At 56.2% G+C, this 19,812-nt stretch overlaps 1 protein-coding gene across 4 annotated transcripts in view; it reads right to left on the bottom strand.

The window, feature by feature from the left end:
* Positions 1-3,863: 3,863 nt before the first annotated feature.
* Slc45a4 (solute carrier family 45 member 4) overlaps positions 3,864-19,812 on the bottom strand; it is a 69,734-nt gene continuing 53,785 nt past the window's right edge. For 3 of the 4 annotated variants that reach the window (XM_046449026.2, XM_046449024.2, XM_046449025.2), the window contains exons 3-8: positions 13,150-13,338; positions 11,392-11,571; positions 9,929-10,953; positions 9,118-9,217; positions 7,958-8,169; positions 3,864-5,536 (exon numbers count right to left, since the gene is read on the bottom strand). In XM_046449026.2, the coding sequence (XP_046304982.1) occupies positions 5,171-5,536; positions 7,958-8,169; positions 9,118-9,217; positions 9,929-10,953; positions 11,392-11,571; positions 13,150-13,338 (2,072 nt within the window). In that variant the 3' untranslated portion in view covers positions 3,864-5,170. Of the gene's footprint in view, positions 5,537-7,957; positions 8,170-9,117; positions 9,218-9,928; positions 10,954-11,391; positions 11,572-13,149; positions 13,339-15,900; positions 16,842-19,812 lie in introns of those variants that run through there. The other variant, XM_046449027.2, reaches the window with a different exon arrangement.

Below are 19,812 nucleotides of genomic sequence, written 5' to 3'. Positions count from 1 at the left end.
GGGGTGGGGGGCGTGGGGTGCCATTTTCTACATTATTTACTGCTCCTTGCCCCACGGTGGCCAGTTTGTCCCCTCTGAGCTCAGGTAGCACACCCGTGGACCTCTGGGTGTGCTACTCAGGTGGCCCCAAGTTGGAGCACGAGATGTGCTGTGGAGGAGGCCCCCTCTCGGTGTCGCCCCAGTCACGTGTGTCCACAGCTCCCTGCTGCAGGGGGAACACAGGGTCTTGGGGACAACCGGACTCGGTCCTGCCATGTGGGTTCCCTGCAGAGAAACTCGCCCATGAGGTGCAGGGGCTGCAGCCTTCCCAATACTTGGCCTCATGTCCCTCGATGACCTCACCCTACCCAGCTGTGCTGAGGGGCTCTTGCCTGCATTCCCCACCATCGCCCCTGCCTCACCCCTGGCCAGCAGGTGGGTGCATTCTGGCTCAAATCCCACCAGCTGGGACTAGCCTCCTATTTCCCCTGCTGCCAACTGGCTGTGACATTGACAACCCTCTTGGGTGGAATGCCATAAGACCCAGATGGTGTTTTCTGCCCCAGGACCCTGCGTGCATTAGGGACCACCAAGGGTCACCCACTGCCCCTTCCTGGTGTGGCCACTCATGCCCATGTTGGCACGTCAACCAGACCCGGGGCAGTCTGCAACTTCCCAGCCCCTCCTCCACCGGAACAGCCCAGCCAGGCTGCGGAGCTGTGGCTCTCAGTGCAGCAGAAGCAGGGTTGGGGAACTCAAGAGGTGGGCCCAGGTCTGTAGCTGGGGGAGCCTCAGGGAAGTGGAGACCTTCCTTGTGCCCACCCCTACCTCCAGCCCTGGGAGCAGCCCTCCTCCCTGCTCCTCAAACCCAAGGAGGGCAGAGGGCAGCCATGGGGAAGTGACAGAGAAACCCACATCGGCAGCTTAGAGGGAAGGAAGGTTTATTCAGAGGAACAGAGGAACAGAGGAAGGGGTGGCGCTGACCTCTGCACAGGCTCCTCTGCAGGAGGTCAGTGCTGCAGCCCCATGCGTGCAACAAGTGGCTGCAGAGAACACGGAAGCCCCGGCTCTGCGGAGAACAGACACACACAGGAGAAGAAACTAAGTCATGTGTGACATTACTCTTCTTTATAATCCCTTTTCTCATAAAACATAACATCATGTGTTTAACACACACTTAAACCATTGCTAAAATCAGCAAGAGCTATTACAGTGTTCCAACTTAATAAGTTGATTTAAAAAGTTGTCCTGTGGCCAGTTCACAATGGAACCAAATAGCTTTGTTCCGAGGTGCTTGGGGAGTTTCTCTGGTACCAGGCATTTCAGGCAAACGGACCATCCAGTCTCAGTCCAGTGCACACAGTGACTGCCCCGTCAGCTCCAGGGAGGGCAGTAGAAGCCACCAGAGGAGGGCATCAGGCTCTCCTAGAGGTCTGAAGATGGGCAGGCCAAGGGGCCGCTTAGGCTGGGGCTCTGGCCAGGATGGTGATGCCAGCCTCATGTGAGGTGGTGACCAGTGCTGCTTAGGCTGGGCCCAACACACCACCTGAGCCAGGACCAGTTCACCTGGAACTGAACGGACAACACTCCCAGGTGGTGCTGGACAGTGCCCAGGAGTTCTTGGAAGCAGGCCACTCCCGACAGGCCGGTGGGGCCCAGCTGGACACAGGCTGGACGCTGGCAGTGGGACGCAAGTCTCAGAAGCGGCTTGATGGATGTACAGAGACAGACAAGGCTGTTTCTGGTGGCAATTCACACACCTGGTCTTGGTGGCTAAGGTAGGCAGACGCTCAGGGAGATGGAGCAGCTGGAATCAGAGTACTCTTCAGACGTGCGACCAGTACCACAGGCCGCAGAGGTCATGGGCGCTGGAGGAGGGGACTCAGCTCTGGGCATCAGAGCACTTGCTGCTGCGCTGCCTCTCCCACCCAGAGCCTTGCGGAAAGACTGAGCCCAGCTGGAAGCTACTGGCGATCTGCGGAGGGCGTAGCTGTCCTGCCTCACCCAGGAACATGACTAGACACAGTGCCTTCCCCAGGCCTGGCCCTTGCTGGGGCCCCAAAGCTCGAAAGCCAGTGGGCAACGTCACCTCAGCTAAGACCCCTGGCATTAGGCTAAGAGAAGGAGAACACCACGCCCACCGCCAGCTCCATAGCTACCAGGGCGCGTCAGAGCCATTCTGCCAACAGAGGGGGCCAGCTGGAGGCTGGCAGGGGCAGCCCACGCCTCTTCCCCCTCCTACCAGCCTGCGCTCCTGCAGAGGGAACTTCCCCATGTGTAAGAGCCATCTTGCCAAAAGATAAGATACTCAGTTGACTCTTTACAGCACATAAAAACACCAATCAGACCAAGGCCACCCTACCCAGGGAGCCAACAGTGCTCAGCCACTGAAACCCCGCGCAACCCTCGCAAGCACTCGGGGGCACAGCCAGGGGCCTACCCGGCCCAAACCTGAGGGTGCTGCAGGCTCACTCCACATTGTGTCCTCAGCTCTGCCAGGGTCCCGTAGGCCCAAGTCTTTCAAGTTAAGAGGCCACAGATGGGGTGCCTGTGGGACTTGGCACTCCCACCTCTCCCCTGCTGCTGTGACCTGAGGTGTGGACGGCGCACGAGCGCCAGGCCAGCGTGTCCTCTGAAGCAGCAGGCACAGCCAGCCTGCCCTTCTCCTTGGCTCTTAAGACACAGGCTCCAATGCCCACAGCCTCAGGCTGGTCGGACTGCAGTCAACTCATCCCAAGGGAGGGCCTAAGGGTCCTGTGCCCAGACCAGACCCACGCCCAGAGTTCAGGGATCTGGGTCACCCACGTCTACCTACCAGGGGAAACCGGAAACTGACTCCACCAGTGACCCTAGGAACTAAGTACACTGACCAGACTCACAGGAACAGACTTTGGTTGCAAGTATCTAGAGGGCTACAGCTCTGGAGCTCCACCAGGTGTGAGCCAACTGGTGTCACCTACGAGCGGACACTGGCTTCCTTTCTGGTATCTCACAGTGGCTCTGATGAGGCCTGTGTGGGAACACAGACGTCTTCGGTTGTCAATTGAGATCACAGCCAAGTCAAGGCCAGGGTCAGAGGACCAACACGGCAGGTGGTGGCCCCAAGCCTCCACCCGCACACCTTGGCCAGGCAGAGCTGCAGGTGAACCAGCTTCAGGTGGCACAGGTGACAGGGGCACAGTGCATAGCTTCCGATTAGACCCCATGCTGCGCCTGGCTGTTCCACTTCTTGGTTCAGACCAGCCCCTGCCCGTCCAGCTTTCTCTGGCCCCCATTTCCTAGTCATTAGGTGGGGAAGGGCCAGCGGCAGCCAACAGCCAAGGCGGGATCTCAGGAAGGACCTGCTACAAGCTCTGAGCACTAAAGAGAATCAGGCTGCACAGGAGGGCCCCGCCAAGGATGCTCAGCCGAGGAGGAGCCCAGGAGTGCCCGTCACCCTGAGAGGGACAAAGTGCCCAGTAGGTAGGGCTTGGCTGGTGGGAGGGCTAACGATATGCCAGCGGCGCTTTCAGTAGTTGAGACCTTCCCCGTCCAAGCACAAGATTCACAAGGCCACTCTCAAGAGTTGGTATGTACAGAAAGCATCTGGGCCGGAAGCCTGTCCTCAGCTGGTGGAACGCACCCTTACGCCCTGAGTACACACCTCATAAACAGGCACCAAACTGTTTCTTGTACACAAAACATAAAAGCTACAAAGTGCCACCAGTGGCAGGAGACATGGCAAGAGCAGTGGCCTGCTATGGACATTAAACAGCCATTCCTTAAGTACACAGAAAATTCAAGTAATTTATTTAAAAACTGCTTAGCTTCATCTTGAAATATATATGTGTATAAATATATGTATATATATGCTTTAGAATGATCATATTGCAGCATGATTCTCATGCATTTTAAAGTACTTTATTTAAAAAACAACTCGTGGCAACACGAGCATTACAAGGTCTGGCTCCGTCTGGGTGACTGCGGGGCTGCCCTCCTCCTCCTGACCTCAGTGAGCTCAGACCGACCGTTTCAAACAAGTGGACACGGCTGAGTTTTTCATAGAGATTGTGGTTGAAAACACTCCAACCACCGCAGCATTTGGTGACTGTTCTTCCCCACAGCCTGAGTTTTGCTGATTCGCTGAAACCAGGAATACCACGCTGAGCCGGGGGCCTTGAGAAAGACACTCGCTGACCCAGGAAGAGACACTTGTTTCTCTCTGCACCGGTTCCACGTCCTGTGACGAGCGTACCGTGACGAGCGGGTGAGCAGCAAAGAAGCCACGAGAGTTCAGATGAGCTCCAGCAGGGAGTCCGACAGCAGGTGGGCCAAGGCCACCACCCACACACGCGAGGTAGTCTGGCCAGGGCTCCCAGCACATGGCAGAGGGGACAGAGGGCCCTGGGACTGACGATGGGAGCAGCCTGCAGGCGGCGGGCCTGGGAGGGTGCCGGGGTCTGGACGCAGACACACACAGGTGCCAGCTGATCTGACATGGCCGCTCTGCCAGCAGCCACCACTGGGCCTCCCAGCTCGGGTGTGTGGCTGCCAGAGCAGGCGGTTGTCCCAGCCCAGGCTCACCCCAGGCACGATTCGTCAGACTCTCTGAGGACGAGATGAGACGCTGTTCTTCTAAGAAAACCACAGTTGTGAAGGAGAAAAATAAACTTTTAAAAATGATCATAAAGAAAAATACTCTCCAACAGCTGGAGCACCAACAAAATGTGACAAGACCCGATGGACATCCACAGCTGAGCGCCAGTGAGGGACGTCTGGTGTACGTCCCCGTCACCAGCTGCACTGTGATTTTTCTGACATAGTATGACAAGATATGTCAAGGACGTCAGAGTTTCTGCATTTTCAATTATAATTTTAGAAATGCAATATCTTTTCTTCTAAATTGCTTATTGGCTATATTGTTTTACAATTTAAAAACATGCAGAATAATATACCTGCAGAATAAAAGAGCTGAAATTAAAAGATCTTTTTCAATTAAAAAAAAAGATTTCAAATGATTTTTTTTTTTTAATTGTGGAAAAAGTAATTAGTGTGATATCTTTGCCTAAAGAGCTCAAACCTACCCTACAACTACGGAATTTCGACTGTTCTGAGAAGGACCTCTGCGTGCGCTGGCCTGGAAGCCCCAGTGAGGACAGGGCCCAGCAGCCCCTGCCCACGGTCTCCCGCACGGAATATGCCAATGGAGTGCTCAGACCATAGACTCGGTCTCCACCAGCCCCTGCAGGCCCTCCTTCCGCGACAGCTTCAGGACAGTGGGCTTCTCACTGCCCCCGCGGCCTTCACCTTCCAGGGCAGGCTGGGAGGACAGAACTTTCTGCTCATCCTTGGCCTCCTCTGACACCTCAGGATAGATCACCAGGAACGTGGCCGTCAGGAAGCCCAGGAAAGAGCCCACAGAGGCCACCATTGGGATGACACGCACAGTTCCCACGGCATCAACCACACCCCCGAGGGCGGACGCCACCAGGATCTGGGAGATGTAGACCTGGCAGGAAAGGATGGCGCAGTCGATGCCAAACCCACGCTTCGAGTTCCCAGGACTGTGGTGAACGTACTAGAAGAGAAGAGAATTCAGAGTGAGGGGTTCCAGGGAAGGGAGACCTGCTGGGGTTTCAGAGGTGTGACCCTGCTGAGGGGTCTGCACACAGCTGCTCCTGCCTGGGCCTCCCGCACCCCAGCTCTGACTCCGCACCATGCAGACAGGAGACGGGGGATGTTCTTGCTCCCTGGAGGGGAGAGGTGAGGAAGCAGCTTTGTCAGCCCCATCCATCAGAATACAGGCTCCCTGGGGCCCGGCCTCTAGTCCCAAGGAAGGGCAGCAGGGCTGACTCTGCCCACCCAGGTGGTCTCCAGTGAGGGCTGGAGGACAGGGGCTCTGAGTCCATGCCAATGCTTCCCACATTCTGAATGCACTGACACTTAGATCATACTAACGGGGCATGGGGCTTCATCTGTTTCCTAAGATACAAGTGAACCCTGCTGCATAGACACTTGTGGTCACACTAAGTGACCACATCTTCTGATGGAAGGCAAAGCAACCTTGATGTGTGTGTACCATGACTACAGAGGGAGGTTCCAATGTACCTTTCACAGAGTTAGTGGACACAGGACGGAAGGGAACAGAAGAGCTCAACACACTCAGGGCACTAAGCACAGGACACACTTTCTTTCCAAGAGCATAAAGAATGTTTGTAAACATTTGTGACACACTGGGCCACGGGGGGGGGGGGGCTCAATTAATTTTAGGGGCTGAAGTCACGTAAGATTGTCTTCTGACCTTGAGGAATTACACTAGAAACTAGAAAATCCACTATGTCAGAAATTCATCAACATACTTCTAAATAATTCATGGTTCAAAACAGAAATCATCACAAAAATTAGAAAATCTTTTAAGTGATTGAAACTCAATGAATTACAACTTCCCAGAGTGTGGCTCAAGCTGTGAGTAGAGGGAAATTAGTACCCTTAAGTGCAAATACTCAGCTAAAATCAAAGAAAGAAATTAGAAGATAGCAAATTAAACATAAAAAAAATAACAGAAAGCAAAAGACCCGTAAAGAGCAGAAACAGATACAAAGTGAACGTACCACAGAGGACCGAGGGTCCGAAAAGCTCCTGGAAACAGACTCCACTGATTCCCAGACAGTATCAAAAATGATAACAGTGCTACTGCATTACATTGTAAGGAAATATTCTGAACAATTTAATGTAAATATAGTGGAAATTTCAGATGCAATGGATGAATTTCCAGAAAACCCTGACTTCTGTAGTGAGACAGACGTGAGCACTCCTGGCTAGAGTTTGAACAAGAAAACAATGACGGCACTTGCACCCAGCCTCACGTTGGAGGTACTAGTCGTGACCAGAAGGCAAGGAAAAGAAAGACAACGTACCAAGGTTAGAAAGGAAGAACTAAAACTCTCATTACACACAGCTAATGTGGTTTTGTATGCAGAAAATCATGAGAATTCATAACAGAATAATATACATTTGTGCACAGGAGGGCTTGGCTCTGCCACGTTATCAATCGTTCCCAGGTGGATGCATACGGGTAAAGGTGTACTCAAAAGCTCAGAGTGGATGAAAAACAAATGGTTAGGAGGAGCCAAGACACTTCTGAAGAGCCAGAGTCGCTTCACTCAAGCCAGCATCGCACCTGTCCCAGGAGAGGAAGATGACTGGCCAGCACCCAGCCACCTGCGGGAGGACACACGGCTGTCTCCGTCCCCCACCTCAAGCCAGCCACAGGATCAGATGGGGCATGAAAGACCGTGAAGGCATAGGGAGGGGTGCTCACTACTGCGGTATCTCAAACAGCTCCAAACCGGAAGAACCCAAGTGCCAATCAAGGGGCGTATCAGAGCCCATCAGGGCACGGGGATTAAGAGCATGCAGAGCTGCTGGCAATGCACTTGTCACAAGAAGGAGGTGAAAGAAAGAGGCCAGATGGGAGAGGACAGTGCTAGAGGTCAGGATCACGGTCACCTTCAGAGTGAGGGCAAGGAGGCCAGGGATTCTGGCTTGGATTAGATGCATCTATGCAGCTACTCAGTAAATCCACTTTGCTTGGACCACTGTCACAAGAGACTGGGAGTAAGCACAGTTGAGGCTCAGGTAGGAGAAACGAGCACCTCCTTTCCCCTCAGAGGTGTACAGTGCTGGACAGTCATGGTCACACCCATGCCCAGGTCTATGATGAACTCTGTGCTAGGGCAGTTGACATGCTTGATGGGCCTTTCGAGCAGGGCAGGCAGTGACCCTCCAGGGCGCACTTCCAGAAGCCTCTTGGCAGGACTGGCCTACAGTGCGGGGGGGATCCTGTGGCCAGAGACTGACCAGGGCAGGCAGCGGCTGAAGGCTTCTGGGAGTGGAGATGGACAGCACAGTCTGGGATGGGGATGTCCCTGGCTGGAGTGTGGCTCCCTGGGCCTCCTTTTTTGCCACCCCTACCCCAGCACCCTGGGGATGGACGTACCTCCTTGACTTCATGGTAGTGTCCCAGCAGGGCATAGGGGCAATAGGAGATGCTCATGGAGACAATGCCCATGGTGCTGATGGTGACCATGGCCACATAGACATTGGGGAACATGGCCATCACAGCTGTGCCTGCAGAGAAGCCCAGTGTCCCCAGCACGTAGATGACCTTGATGCTCAGGTCGTAGTTGTCCAGGTACTTCTGTAGCAAGGCTGCAGAGAGGGACCACAGGGACAGGGATGAGCTCATGGCTCCTGTCCTGTCTCATCCAACATGGCTTCCTCCAGCTGAAATGGGGTCTGGGGTACAGGTACTGCCTGCTCTTGAATGCATCTGCAGCCTTGGACCCGCCTGGCCCCCCGTGGCTCTGGCACCTCAGCAAGGCCAGCAGCTGGCCCTTCCTACAGCTCTGGGCCTCCCTGACCTGCCAGAACACTCTCTCGCCTGACCCAGCACTACTCTGTTCTCCTGACGTGGACAGCCCAGGTCGTCGTCTCAGGACCTTGCCTTGCACCACCCATCCTGACCTGGTGGCTTAGATGACACCTCCTCCAGGAGGTGCCTCCCAAGCTCCCGAGAATTCCTCTACCAGAGCAGTGGCAACAGCCGAGTCACAGCTGCTCCAGTGCCTGGCTGACCTCGTGGCATTTACCTTAGCCACCCAAGTCCACTCGAGGCTGGTGTAAAGCTGGCCTCCTCCCCAGGGTTTAGACAGTATGGGTAGGCAAGGGGACCCTGACCATGATCACGTCTAGTCCCAGAGGTTGAGCTGGGCATGCTGCTCCTGGGGTGGGTGCCTGTCACCCCACCCTATCCATCAGGATAAAGCTGTGCCTGTAGGTAGAGGCCTCATGCCCATGACAGCCTGGACCCTGCTCCTCCTGCTGAGCCCTGGGCAGGAACCAGCAGGACCCAGGACAGCCTAGACAGAGGTGCCGTCCATATGGACAGCATTGTGGGACAGCACAGACTGCCTCCACGGGCTCTCAGAGACACCCCTTCCTAGCACAGCCGACAGCAGCTATTCCCACAGCTTCTCACCTGCCCAGACAGAAGTCAGGGTCCCACGGACACCTGAGCCTTATGAGGTATGGGATCCCCTCATCTGACTGCTGAGAACTCTCTAGGGCTACAGCTTACCTGAGCTGGACACCTCTTACCTGAGCAAATAGCACCGGTAGCAGCGTAAATGACCAAGCCCCAGCAGCCCATCTTCACCCCAGCGTTGTAGGCGTGCCAGGCAGTTGAGTTGGAGGCGTCCTGTTCAGAAGGAGACTGGGTAAGCGGGGCATATGCTGCGTGCTCAGGACAAAGGGGTGATTCTGCATTTCAACTGTGGCTGACTGTATTTCAGGAGGTGAGAAACACTCCAGCAAGGAAGGGCCCTCCCTGGTCCACAGGAGGTAAGAAGGCTCCAAGCAAGATGGGGGCCCTCCCTGGTCCAGTCTTCACTGGGTCAGTGGTTTCGGGTCCCTCCTTGCCACATCTGACTGTGTAGCTCAGAAACCCAGGGGTGACCCTGCCCTCTTTAAGCCCCAGGTTAGACCTGAGGAGGAGTGGACATGTGGGCCTGGTGTGTGTTGACTACTGAGGCCCTCCTGACCAGGTAGCAAACACATCACAGGGTGTGCCCCGCTGGTACCACAGGGGCTGGAAGAACCGCCAGCACGGCTGGCATGAGTGACGCCAGATGGTCACCTGAACTGCCAGGTTGGGTGAGCTTGGCACAGGGCGGCAGACAGCTGAAGACAGCCTCACTTGGGCTTCTCAAAGTGCGTCTGCCTGGTGGAGTGCCAGGCGGGCATGATGGCTCCCGGGGCCCCATGGTGACCTGCTTCAGGCTTGCACAGCGCCTGGTCCATGTGGACGGGGCAGTGAGGGCAGGCTTGGCAGAGGCCCTATTTTCATTCTCAGCGTGCCACACTTCCTCCCCAGCACCCCACGCTCCCAGCCGCCTGCCCAGGTGCTCACCTTGGGGTCCCCTTTGAAGATGACCTGGCCCATGAAGTCGGTGTAGAAGACAGCTTCAGCGATGACAGAGAACCAGGTGAGCAGGTGGCAGAGGCACAGCCGCTTCAGCTCCTTGGGCATCTTGAGCATGGACAGCCATAGCAGGCGCACGGTGGTCTCGCTCTCGCCCTCCTCGCTCTCTGTGTCCCCGCTGGAGGTGGTGGCCCCGCTCTGGTTCCGGTGCCGACAGCGCTGCCGCTGCCTCTGCTGCAGGTCGTACAGGTCGCTCATGCTGCGGGAGGGCTTGATGAGCACCACGGCGTTGGCCCGCCGGTAGCGGTAGCAGTGGGACCCGACCTTGCCGTAGTAGGAGAAGGTGCTGGAGGCCTGCCTGCGGAATGCATGCCGCCGCCGCCGCATGGAGCCAGATGTGGCCGAGGGCTTCATGCCCACCCTCACGTAGCCAAGGGGGTCCCTGGGCGGAGAGCCACTTCCGTTTGGGACTTTAGCTTCATTCAAGTGATTATCAAGCAAGGTCTCGTCCTCCTTGGCCATTTCCCTGAGGAGCGTGGACAGGCGGGGCAGTGTGGCCTTCAGTAGCTCCTGGCTGGTGCTCCGGGGGGTGTTGGGGCAGGAGGTGTCATGGAAGATGGAGGGCTCGATGTCGTGCAGGAAGAGCAGCTCAGGCTCCACGTCCAGCGCAGCATCCGGCACGTGCAGCACAGAGTCACTCTTACTGCGCACCAGGTCCACGTCCAGGTAGTCCAGGGGGAGCTCGTGCTCCGACTGCACCTCGTCTGGGAACAGGGGGCTGCCATCTTGTGCAAGGCCAGGGGTGGGGGCCAGGGCGGCCTCCTCCGAGCTGCGGTCCTGCTGTGGGCAGTACTGCTCCTCCTCGATACTGAAGACATGCAGGGCCACTGACACCGTGAAGACGATGGCAGCGAAGAAGAAAAGCACCTGGTTCTGTGTCCGGAACCAGCTGCCCAGGAAGGTCTGCGTCCAGTCCAGCCCGCCCAGCACATAGCCAATGGCCCCGCCGAGGCCTGGTGGGGAGAGCAGGGGTGAGCCAGTGACCACTGCGGCCCCCATCCCCAGGCCCACCCTGAGTGAGTCAGGACACAGGGGCTGGGATGGAGCACGAGATGGCAGCGGGGACCCTGACTGTGGAACTGAGGACTAGGGTCTCCCAAATCCCTGCTTAATTAACTAAATGCAAACTACTCCCAGATCTGACATGGCCTTAGGTTCAGGGTCCTCTACTGGATGCGTGTGGAACTGCCTGGCGGAGGGCGGAGATCAGCATGGGGCCTGCCCATCTGCCCTGTGAGCACATCACCCCAGGCAGGACTGGCCTGACACTCTGTCCCCATTCCTGCCTCTTCATCCTGCTAGGGCTGCACACAGGGCAGCAGAGGCCCACCCCCTCCTGGAACCCTGGCAGATGACTGAGGGAGGCCGGTCTGCCCCAGGCAAGGCGTTACCAGCAGAGAAGGCATGGATGTTGAGGGCCATGTCCTGTTCCTCGCTGTCCACCACATCCAGCAGGTAGGCGCGGATGGGCCCTTCAGTCGCATCAGCACTGAAATCCAGGACCACCACTCCCAGCACCGTGAGAACGATGCCAATGGGCTGCCGGGTGGGGACATCACCAAGGGCCAGACCTGGACAGAGAATGGGAGGGGGTGATCAGACGGCAATACCTGCCTCGTTGGACCGGGGAGCTAGCAGTCCCCTGCAGGGAGGTGGCCGGCACAGTGCGACCTCTCCAGAGCAAGAGCCTCGTTCTTTGGCAGACCCTTGGGAAAGAAACGAGCTGCTTCTTCCCGCTGTGTGGCGTGTGGGGAGATTCTTCCAAAAGGCTCCTGGCCCTGTGCTGTGAGCAGGAAGCAGAGCAGGTTGGGCTTACTGCACCATTGCTAGGGGTGGCCTCCTTCTGGGAGTGCCAGCTAGTGCCAGCTAAGCACTGCCATTTCGCCTTCTGTGAGAAAAGCATCTCCTTGCCCTTCTCAACAAGAACTGATGCTGAAGGCCAGCCCCCAGGGCCAGCCCACGGGCTGGAAGACCTCTGACGCATGCTGAGACGGCCCCTCGGGCTTTCTGCCTCCTGCCTGTACCAGCCTGGCCCTGGAGGGTGCAGCCAAGAGGGACCCGAGTGGCCACGCACCCTGGTCCCAGTCCTATGGAGACAGCGTGAGCCTGCAGGAAGCTCCTCAGGGGTCTACCCTGACCCAGAGATCAAACTGCCCTCCTGTCCCCGATGCCTGACCAGCCAAACTGGGCCTCATGTTCCCATGAAAAAAGCACACCCTCCTGTATGAGGATCAGAGGGCATGGGGTGGGATTGAAGGCTGGGGCCCAGGAATGGCCCCACAGCACTGTTCGGCCAAATCTGGACAAATTGGTCCATAGGAGGCACAGAAAACGGGGTCTCTGCCAGGAAGCACCCCACTGGCCTCAGACTGCAGAGACAGCACCCAGGTTGAGGGCTGGAGCTTCTGGGCTGGCTGTGTTTGGCTATATGTGATGGGGCTGTACCCCAGACATGGCCCAGGAAAGCCACCTGCTATCGGAGGACCTCCCTGCTCATGGGAAAGGGGAGGCTAAGCCCAGAGCCAGCAGCAGGCATGGGAGGCAAGCAGCCCCAGGGCATCTGTACAGGGCCTGGGCTGGCTGGAGGACGCTAGGCTCAGGAGGTGGGCAGGACCAAGCCCACAGCCCCACCTGCAGCCAGGCCCATTGAGTCAGCAGCCCTCCTGCACCAAGGTTCCTGGCCCCGCACCCAACCTCAGGCGAGGCCCTCTCTCCTTGGGCGTGCACAGGCACCTCCACCTCAGGATGTGTGGGGAGCTCACTACCCCATTTGACAAATGCCCTCAAAGCAAACACACTTTCCCACACAGAGTTGCTTTGATTAAAAACAAAACCACCACCAGTAAAAACAGCACGTGAGAGCCTGAAACAAAAAAACAAGTATCAGACCAGCTCTGGACGCTTTCAACACCAACTCTGAGAAAAGGAGAACAAAAAGAGAAGAGATAATTACTGAAATAAGCTGGAAACAGGACGTGGTGTCAGATATGCATGAAAAACAAACGGTCGGTGGGCAGGAAGCCTTTCCCTGTGAGCAGGTTCCTCCAGCTTTCCCACAAGGCGGCTCCAGCAGCCGCCTGGGCCTGGCCACCGCCAGGGGGCCAGAGTGAAGTCCCCGGTTACTGCACAGGGTGCGCAGCAGCACTCACCTATGGCAGAGCCGTTGAGGAACAGCGCCACGCCCACGAGGACGCCCACGCAGAGTGCCAGGATGAAGGGCCGGCGGCGGCCCCAGCTCAGGGTGCATCGGTCACTGGCAGAGCCGATGAGCGGCGTGAAGAGCAGGCCGAGGACGGGGCTCAGGAACCAGGTGAGACTGTAGTACTGCTCCGGGAGCCCTGGGGGAACATGTGCTGTGAGGCGGGCGTGTGCCCACGTGCAAGGTTCCTAGGGCACACCTCCTCCTGAGGGAGGCCAGGCGAGCCAGGGGCCTTGGCGTGGGTGACCAGGCCTGCAGGGCCCCACCTGCTGCATACAGTACCAGGGCAGCACACACTGGGCGCAGCTGTGTGGTCCGGCTGTGCGTGCCGCAGGTGCTGGGGCAGCATGGCCTGGGCAGACGCTCCAAGCTGCTGGTGCTGCCAAGTGCCAGAGGGCTGATGAAGGCCCTCGGGGCACCAGAGGTGGCACCACAGTAGGCACAGACTCTGGCTTCTCCCTGAGAGGCACACGAGGGGGACACATGGGCTGCCACTGGCCACACCACCCCGACCACCCTTAACGATGCTCACATTAGGAATCCTCTCTCCGAAATAGCTCCTGACCAAACCTACTTAGAGTGAGGCTAAAAACTCAGAGAATGGGAAGCACGTCACCCCCACAGACTGTCACAGCTTCATGACAAGTGTCGAGTCCAGATTGTGTCCCTGTGCTCAGTACCTCCCTGCTTCTCCCCCAAAGAGCTGGGGTACCCTCTAGCACCCCATTGGCTCTCACGTTCATGCCAAAAAGAGGCACTCACCTGTCACTGTTCAAACTCCTGGTGGGGGGGGGGGGACACCTGTTCAGGAGGCCCCACACCCACTTCCTGCCCTGCCTGCAGCATCACCCACCCTGAGCACAGGGTACACTTTGGAACCCCTGAGACACCATATGCACTGCCGACAGGCTGTGGCTCCCTGGAGATCCGTGACAGCTCACCTACAGCCCCCTCCCCTCCCAGCCTGGAGCCAAATGACACCCACAGAGAAAAAGGCTTGCTGACCCAAACCATACAGAGATGCTGGCCAGGGAGCGTCAGTCTGCCCTGTGCAGAAGTCACCTCTCTGCTCAGCCTCCAATAGCCTCAATTCCTTTTCTAAGACTCCTACTCTGTCCCTGCCATGCTGCTCAGGGACCCGTTAACCAAACTCTGGTCCTGTCTTGGGCTGTGGCTGGCCAAGCCCTTAGTGCAAATCCTTGGGTGCCCTCCACTGCGAGGCCTTGCAGTGTGGTCTGTTACCAAGTCCCTTCTGAGACCAGGTTTTCCACAAATCAGACCTTTCCCAGTGAGACCGAAGTGCCACATAAGGGACCCTGTGGCTCCATCAACCTGGACACACACACACCTGGCACATCAGTGTGCAAGTTACAGCAGATGCATTTGTTTGATGCTGGTCCAGCTGCAGGAGATGAGCAGACATGAGGGGGACCTGCTGCATGTCCCCCTGGGTAACAGCAGCAGGCCTGGTGCTGGGCCTGGCCTGGGCAGCCTCCAGCCCCCAGGCCACCACATGGGCTGAGAAGCCGGCCGTGGAGAGATGTCATATGACTGTGCTGCTCAGGGTGGCTGACAGGGTTGGGAGGCCACACCATTCAGCCAAGGGAAGAGGAGTTGTCAGGGGAACTGGGCTGTGGACGAGGCAGGAGTGGGTACCTGAGCCCATGGAGGGTGGGGCTGTGGGGTCGCAGTCTTCAGAGGGGGACACAGGCAGTCCGGCAGGTGCTCTCTCCCAGCAGGTTGACAGAGCAGGCTTTTAAGGAACAGTCCTGCCGAGCCTGTGTGCCCCACACGCTTGCCCCCATATCAGGGACAGCTTGCTCAAGTCAGGGCTGTGCCTGGGCCCGAGGAACACACTGCTCCTCCCCACACTTCTAGGTGTGTGTGGCTGGTAGGAGGCTGCCCAGGGGCAGGGGCAGGGGCAGGGCTCCAGTGTGGGCTCTTCAGGGCCCAGCTGTCTGTCATCACTTGTGCTATTTGGAGGAGCTCACAGGTGCACCCCAGTCTCAGCTCCTTCTCGAGAGCTATGTCTAGCACAGGGACTGGCAAATTCTGCCATCTATTTTTGTGTGGCCTTCCAGTTAAGAATGGATGTTACATTTTACCAAGTTGAAAAGATCAAAGTAAAACTATTTCCTGACACAAAAAGCTATGAGATTAAAAATCTGGAGTCCCCAGGTTAGACGCCGCAGTTTGCCGCCAGCCCATCGGCTCCCCAGCTGCACTCTGTCTGGAGGCCCTTCACCTGAAGGTGACAGCCACCCCGCCAAGGCACCCCTCTGCCAGCTGGGTCTTCACCAGTCCCCCTCTCAAGGAACTTTTTAAATACATGGTATATAAATGGCTCTTATTTTTCTATGCATCTTTGTTGGCATATTCAGTTTACTTACACTTAATGTAATTGTGATTAGGTTGGAGTTAGGTCTACCATTTGCTATTTGCTTTCTGTCTGACCCCCCTTGTTTCTTTGCTTCTCTGTTCCTATTTTCTTTTGATTAACTGAATATCTAGGCAAATTCCAATATACTATAGCCTTCAGTGGTAGGTACTTTTAGTGATCACTACAGATATTACCTATCAAACACTTACAGTCCACTTAGTGAATATGATAACACATAACACAAACCCCACCATATGCTTTTGCTTTTACTAGTTGTATCTATTCTAAAGGAATCCAGAAGAAACAATCGTATATACCTACACATTTCACCATTTGCAGGACAACTCCTTCCTTCTTGAAAGATCTGTTTCTTTGTACCTGAAGACGCTTCTTCAGTTTATTTGGCATTCCTTAAAAAGCATCTGCTGATGCTTTTTTTCAGATTTGGACTCTGAAATCTCCTATTGCATTTTTATTCTTGAATATTTCTGCTGGATACAGAGTCGGGGCTCCAACCCTCTTCACGGAGAACCCTGAGGAGGGTTCCCAGTGGTCCAGCTCCACTGTGTCATTCAAGGAGGTTGTGGCGGTCCTCGGGACTGTCCCCCGCTCATCATGCGCCGGGCGCTCTCCAGAGCCTCCTGCCGTTGCTGCTTCTCAGCAGTGTGGCTCTGATGAGTAGGGAAGAGGTGCTTGACACGTTCCATGCTCGGGCTCGCTGGACTTCACGAATCTGTAGATTTACAACTCTTACAATGTTGTGATGATCTGTTCTCTATTTCTTCTATTCTACGACTCCAATTATAGACGTATCGTACGTGGTTATATACATACATCACACAGACTGACTCTTTGATACTGTCCCCGTTTCCTCAGGCTCTCTTCATCTCTCTTTATGATCTTTATTCTCTGTCCTTTGCTGTGGATGATCTCTACTGAGGAATCTTTAGGTCTCCTGTCTCCTCTGCCATCTCCAATCTGCTCTTAATCCTACCGGTTAACTTTCAATTCGGATGTTGTATTTTTTGGTTCTCGAGTTTGTCAGTTTCCCCTCTCTTACACTTGTTTCTGTGCTAGAACTCTACTCTACATCATGAGCGTGTTTCCCTTCATGTAACAACCAGTCACGCGGGCTTCCTGACAATCCCAATCTGAGTCCTCCCCCTGGGGTCAGTTTCCCCAGCTGCCTTTTCTCTAGAGTAAAGGGACATTTCTTTTTTATTTTTTCAGTCCTTTTTCTTTGTGTCTAGAAATACTGTGGGGCTGGGGACATGGCTCAGTTGGTAGAGTGCTTGCCTTTCATGTACAAGGCCCTGGGTTCAATCTCCAACACACACACACAAAAAAAAAAAAAAAAAGGAAAAAGAAATGCTGAATTATGCCCTAGACATTGCGAACAGTGCGTCACAAAGACTTCATACTCTTGTTATGTTCCTTCCAGGACTATCGATATTTCTGCTGTACACACAATTAACCGAGCTGGACTCTCAGAGCTCTGTTCTCCCCACAGAGTGAGACGGCAGAACTTCGTGCAGTTCTACCAGCTGCAGCTACGCAGCCTGAGATCTGGCTATGAATGTGCAAAGGCCATTCAGGAAGCAAACAGAGCCACGAGCAGTGTACACGCGAGGCTTGGGTCCCTCCCTGCGTCTTTGGTTCTGTGAGACAGGAAGAGGGCTGGCAGCTGCCATGTCTTCGCCACCCTGTGGCACGACTAAGGAATTTTCAGTTCAAGTTGGAGAGAGACACAGAGACAGACAGACACACCGGTCAGCCCATGCCATTCCCTTCTTCCAACTGCCCCTCCTCTTCCAGGTTCTGGCCCTCTGTTACTCTACTGCCTTTGGGGAGTCGTTCTTTACATCCTGTCCACAATCTGCGCCCGTTACCTGTGGGAGGGCTTCTGCAGGTGCTTCTCTGTGACCTCTGGCTGCCTGACCCTTGGCAGCCATTATTGGCCTCATGGACCCTGTGCTGTGACCATCTGCCTTCTGCCCTGCTTTGTCACACTGCAAGCTGCAGAGAGAGGCAACCAACATGTCCTGTTCCCTCAAACCAAACTGTGTCATGCAGCAACTGCCAGCTCTCTCTGCATGCCACGTTGCCCTGACCTTCCGACTCAGGGTAACTGGTAAGTGGCCAGCAGGTAGGGTGAACTGCAGTCACTGACACAGGTCAGAAGGGAGACTGGTGGCAGGGACAGCTCTCCATGACCTACTGATGGTGATGATCTTGTGACAGGATTTACAGAGCCTGGTCACATGTCACTGTGTTCTCACAGTCACCACTGAGGCTCATATTATGGTTCCTGCTTTCTGGTGAGGAGAGGAAGGCTCAGAGAGGTGACCTGCTGACATGGTGACAGTCCAGTGAATGGCCTGACAAAGACAATCCGCCAGCACCCACGATCCCAACACCCCTTGTCAGCTCTGCGTGGGTGCAGCCACCCGAGGGCCAGCAGCAGCACCAGGCCTGTTTCGAATCTCGAGCTGGGGTCTGAAGACAGGTCTGTTACCTCCTCTGTTACACCTGGGCCAACTGGCCAACCTGGCACCTGCTACCAGCTTTGCTACCAGCGGGTCTCAGGGCTGGAAGCCTAGGCTCAGGAAGTGGCTGGGAAGGTAGGTGTTAAGGCAGAAGGAGGGCAAGCTGGCACCAGGAGGATGGGCGTAGACACATGCCACTCATCCCCTTCCCACTGAACACTCTCCATGTAAGAATAGAGATGCACCAGGCTCCCTGGCAGAAGCTCCAGCCAACCTCAGCCTCTCAGGTTGAGGTCAGTAAGGTGGAGGGAGACCACCAGGCCTCATACCTGGAGAAGTGAGCTACATGCCTCTGTAGGGCCGTGGTCAGCCATGAACACTCTTGGACCAAGCACGGACATGCATAGGGCCTGGCCACAGGGGACTGTCCATAACTCATCCTCTTGAGCGTGTGCAAGGCCCTGTGTCAGCTGGACTCATGCAGAAGCCCCACTACAAGGACAGGCAGAGGGAACCTGCCCACTGAGCCCCACAGAAAATGTCTGGGGGTCGTCATTAGACCCCACAGAGCCCTCGGGTCGACTGCCCCACGTTCCTCTCCTCAGAGACTCTTTCACTGCAGGCCAACGGGTCGGCTCAGGAAGTGGTGGGAGTCGCGGCACGAGGGACAGACACCCTGTGCTCTGCTGAATAGCTGCAGCTGCTTTTCAAAGCTGCAACCACAGGAAGTCAGGGAGACTGAGGCACAGAGGCCATGGCTTAGCACCCACTCAACCCAACACATGGCGGGGGTCAGATGCAGCCTCCCCAGGGCCAGTGGCACTGTTCTCAGTCCACCCACATGCCGCACCCCAAGGCTGCTCTCCAGAGGCTGTCCCCAAGGGCAAGAGTGTGCTGGGGCGAGCCTGCTCTGTGGGTGTGTGCTTCTCTGGGCAGAGCCCTGCACTGACCTGCAGCTCTGGCTGGGAGGGATGCAGGTAGCTCTAGGCACAGAGTTCTTAGATGGGAGCTGGGAAAGCCCAGCACTCTTCTGAAAATAGGGCTGTAACACTGACTGGGCAGCAGTGGCCAGGGATCGGGGAGGCAAAAGGAGATTGTAGGTGTGGGCCAAAGCTCCACGCCCCCAGGGAGAATGCTCCCAGTCACCAGCTACATCCGGCCTGGTACTGATGGCTCCAGGGGATGCACAGACCCACTGGGCACCAGCCTGCCTTCTCCAGCTCACAGCAAGCCTGATGCCCGAGGGGCAAAAAGAGATGGCCTTGGGGAAAACCACCTGCCAGGCCCTCAGCTCCTGCTCCTACCCCACCTGCTCACCCGGCCAGCCATTACTCACTGCCGAGGCCTTGAGCCTTTGGGCAGAGTCCTCGCAGGCTCACCAGCTCACCTGGGCCCCAGAGGAGGTAGAGGTCGCCACCCCTCTCCTCCTGTCCTCAGCCACCCTCCCCTCCCCGCCTCACATGCCCCCATCTGTGTCTCTGGCTTGGGGCTTTGCTCTGCTGAGCAGCATGTGCTGGCACCTCCACCTGGGGGCTGCTTCCCTCTCCCTCAGTCCTGACCCCCACAGTCACCCTGCCCTGCCCTGCCCTGCCCACCAAGCTCTCTTGTCAGGCCACCAACCCAGGAGGGCCTCCCCAAGGCCAGAGCTGCGGAAGACCCATGCTCAGAGCCTTTGGCAGCTCCTCCTGGCCTGACGTTATAAATAACTTCAACACACAAGGTGGAGGGCCCAGGTTAGATCTTCCCA

This window comes from Marmota monax, unplaced genomic scaffold (genome assembly GCF_021218885.2).
Source record: "Marmota monax isolate L192 unplaced genomic scaffold, Marmota_monax_Labrador192_F-V1.1 WCK01_AAM20220418_F8-fsc00073, whole genome shotgun sequence".
NCBI lineage: Eukaryota > Metazoa > Chordata > Mammalia > Rodentia > Sciuridae > Marmota > Marmota monax.
Note: the sequence above shows the minus strand (reverse complement) of the source record. Positions and strands in the feature narration are given on the sequence as shown.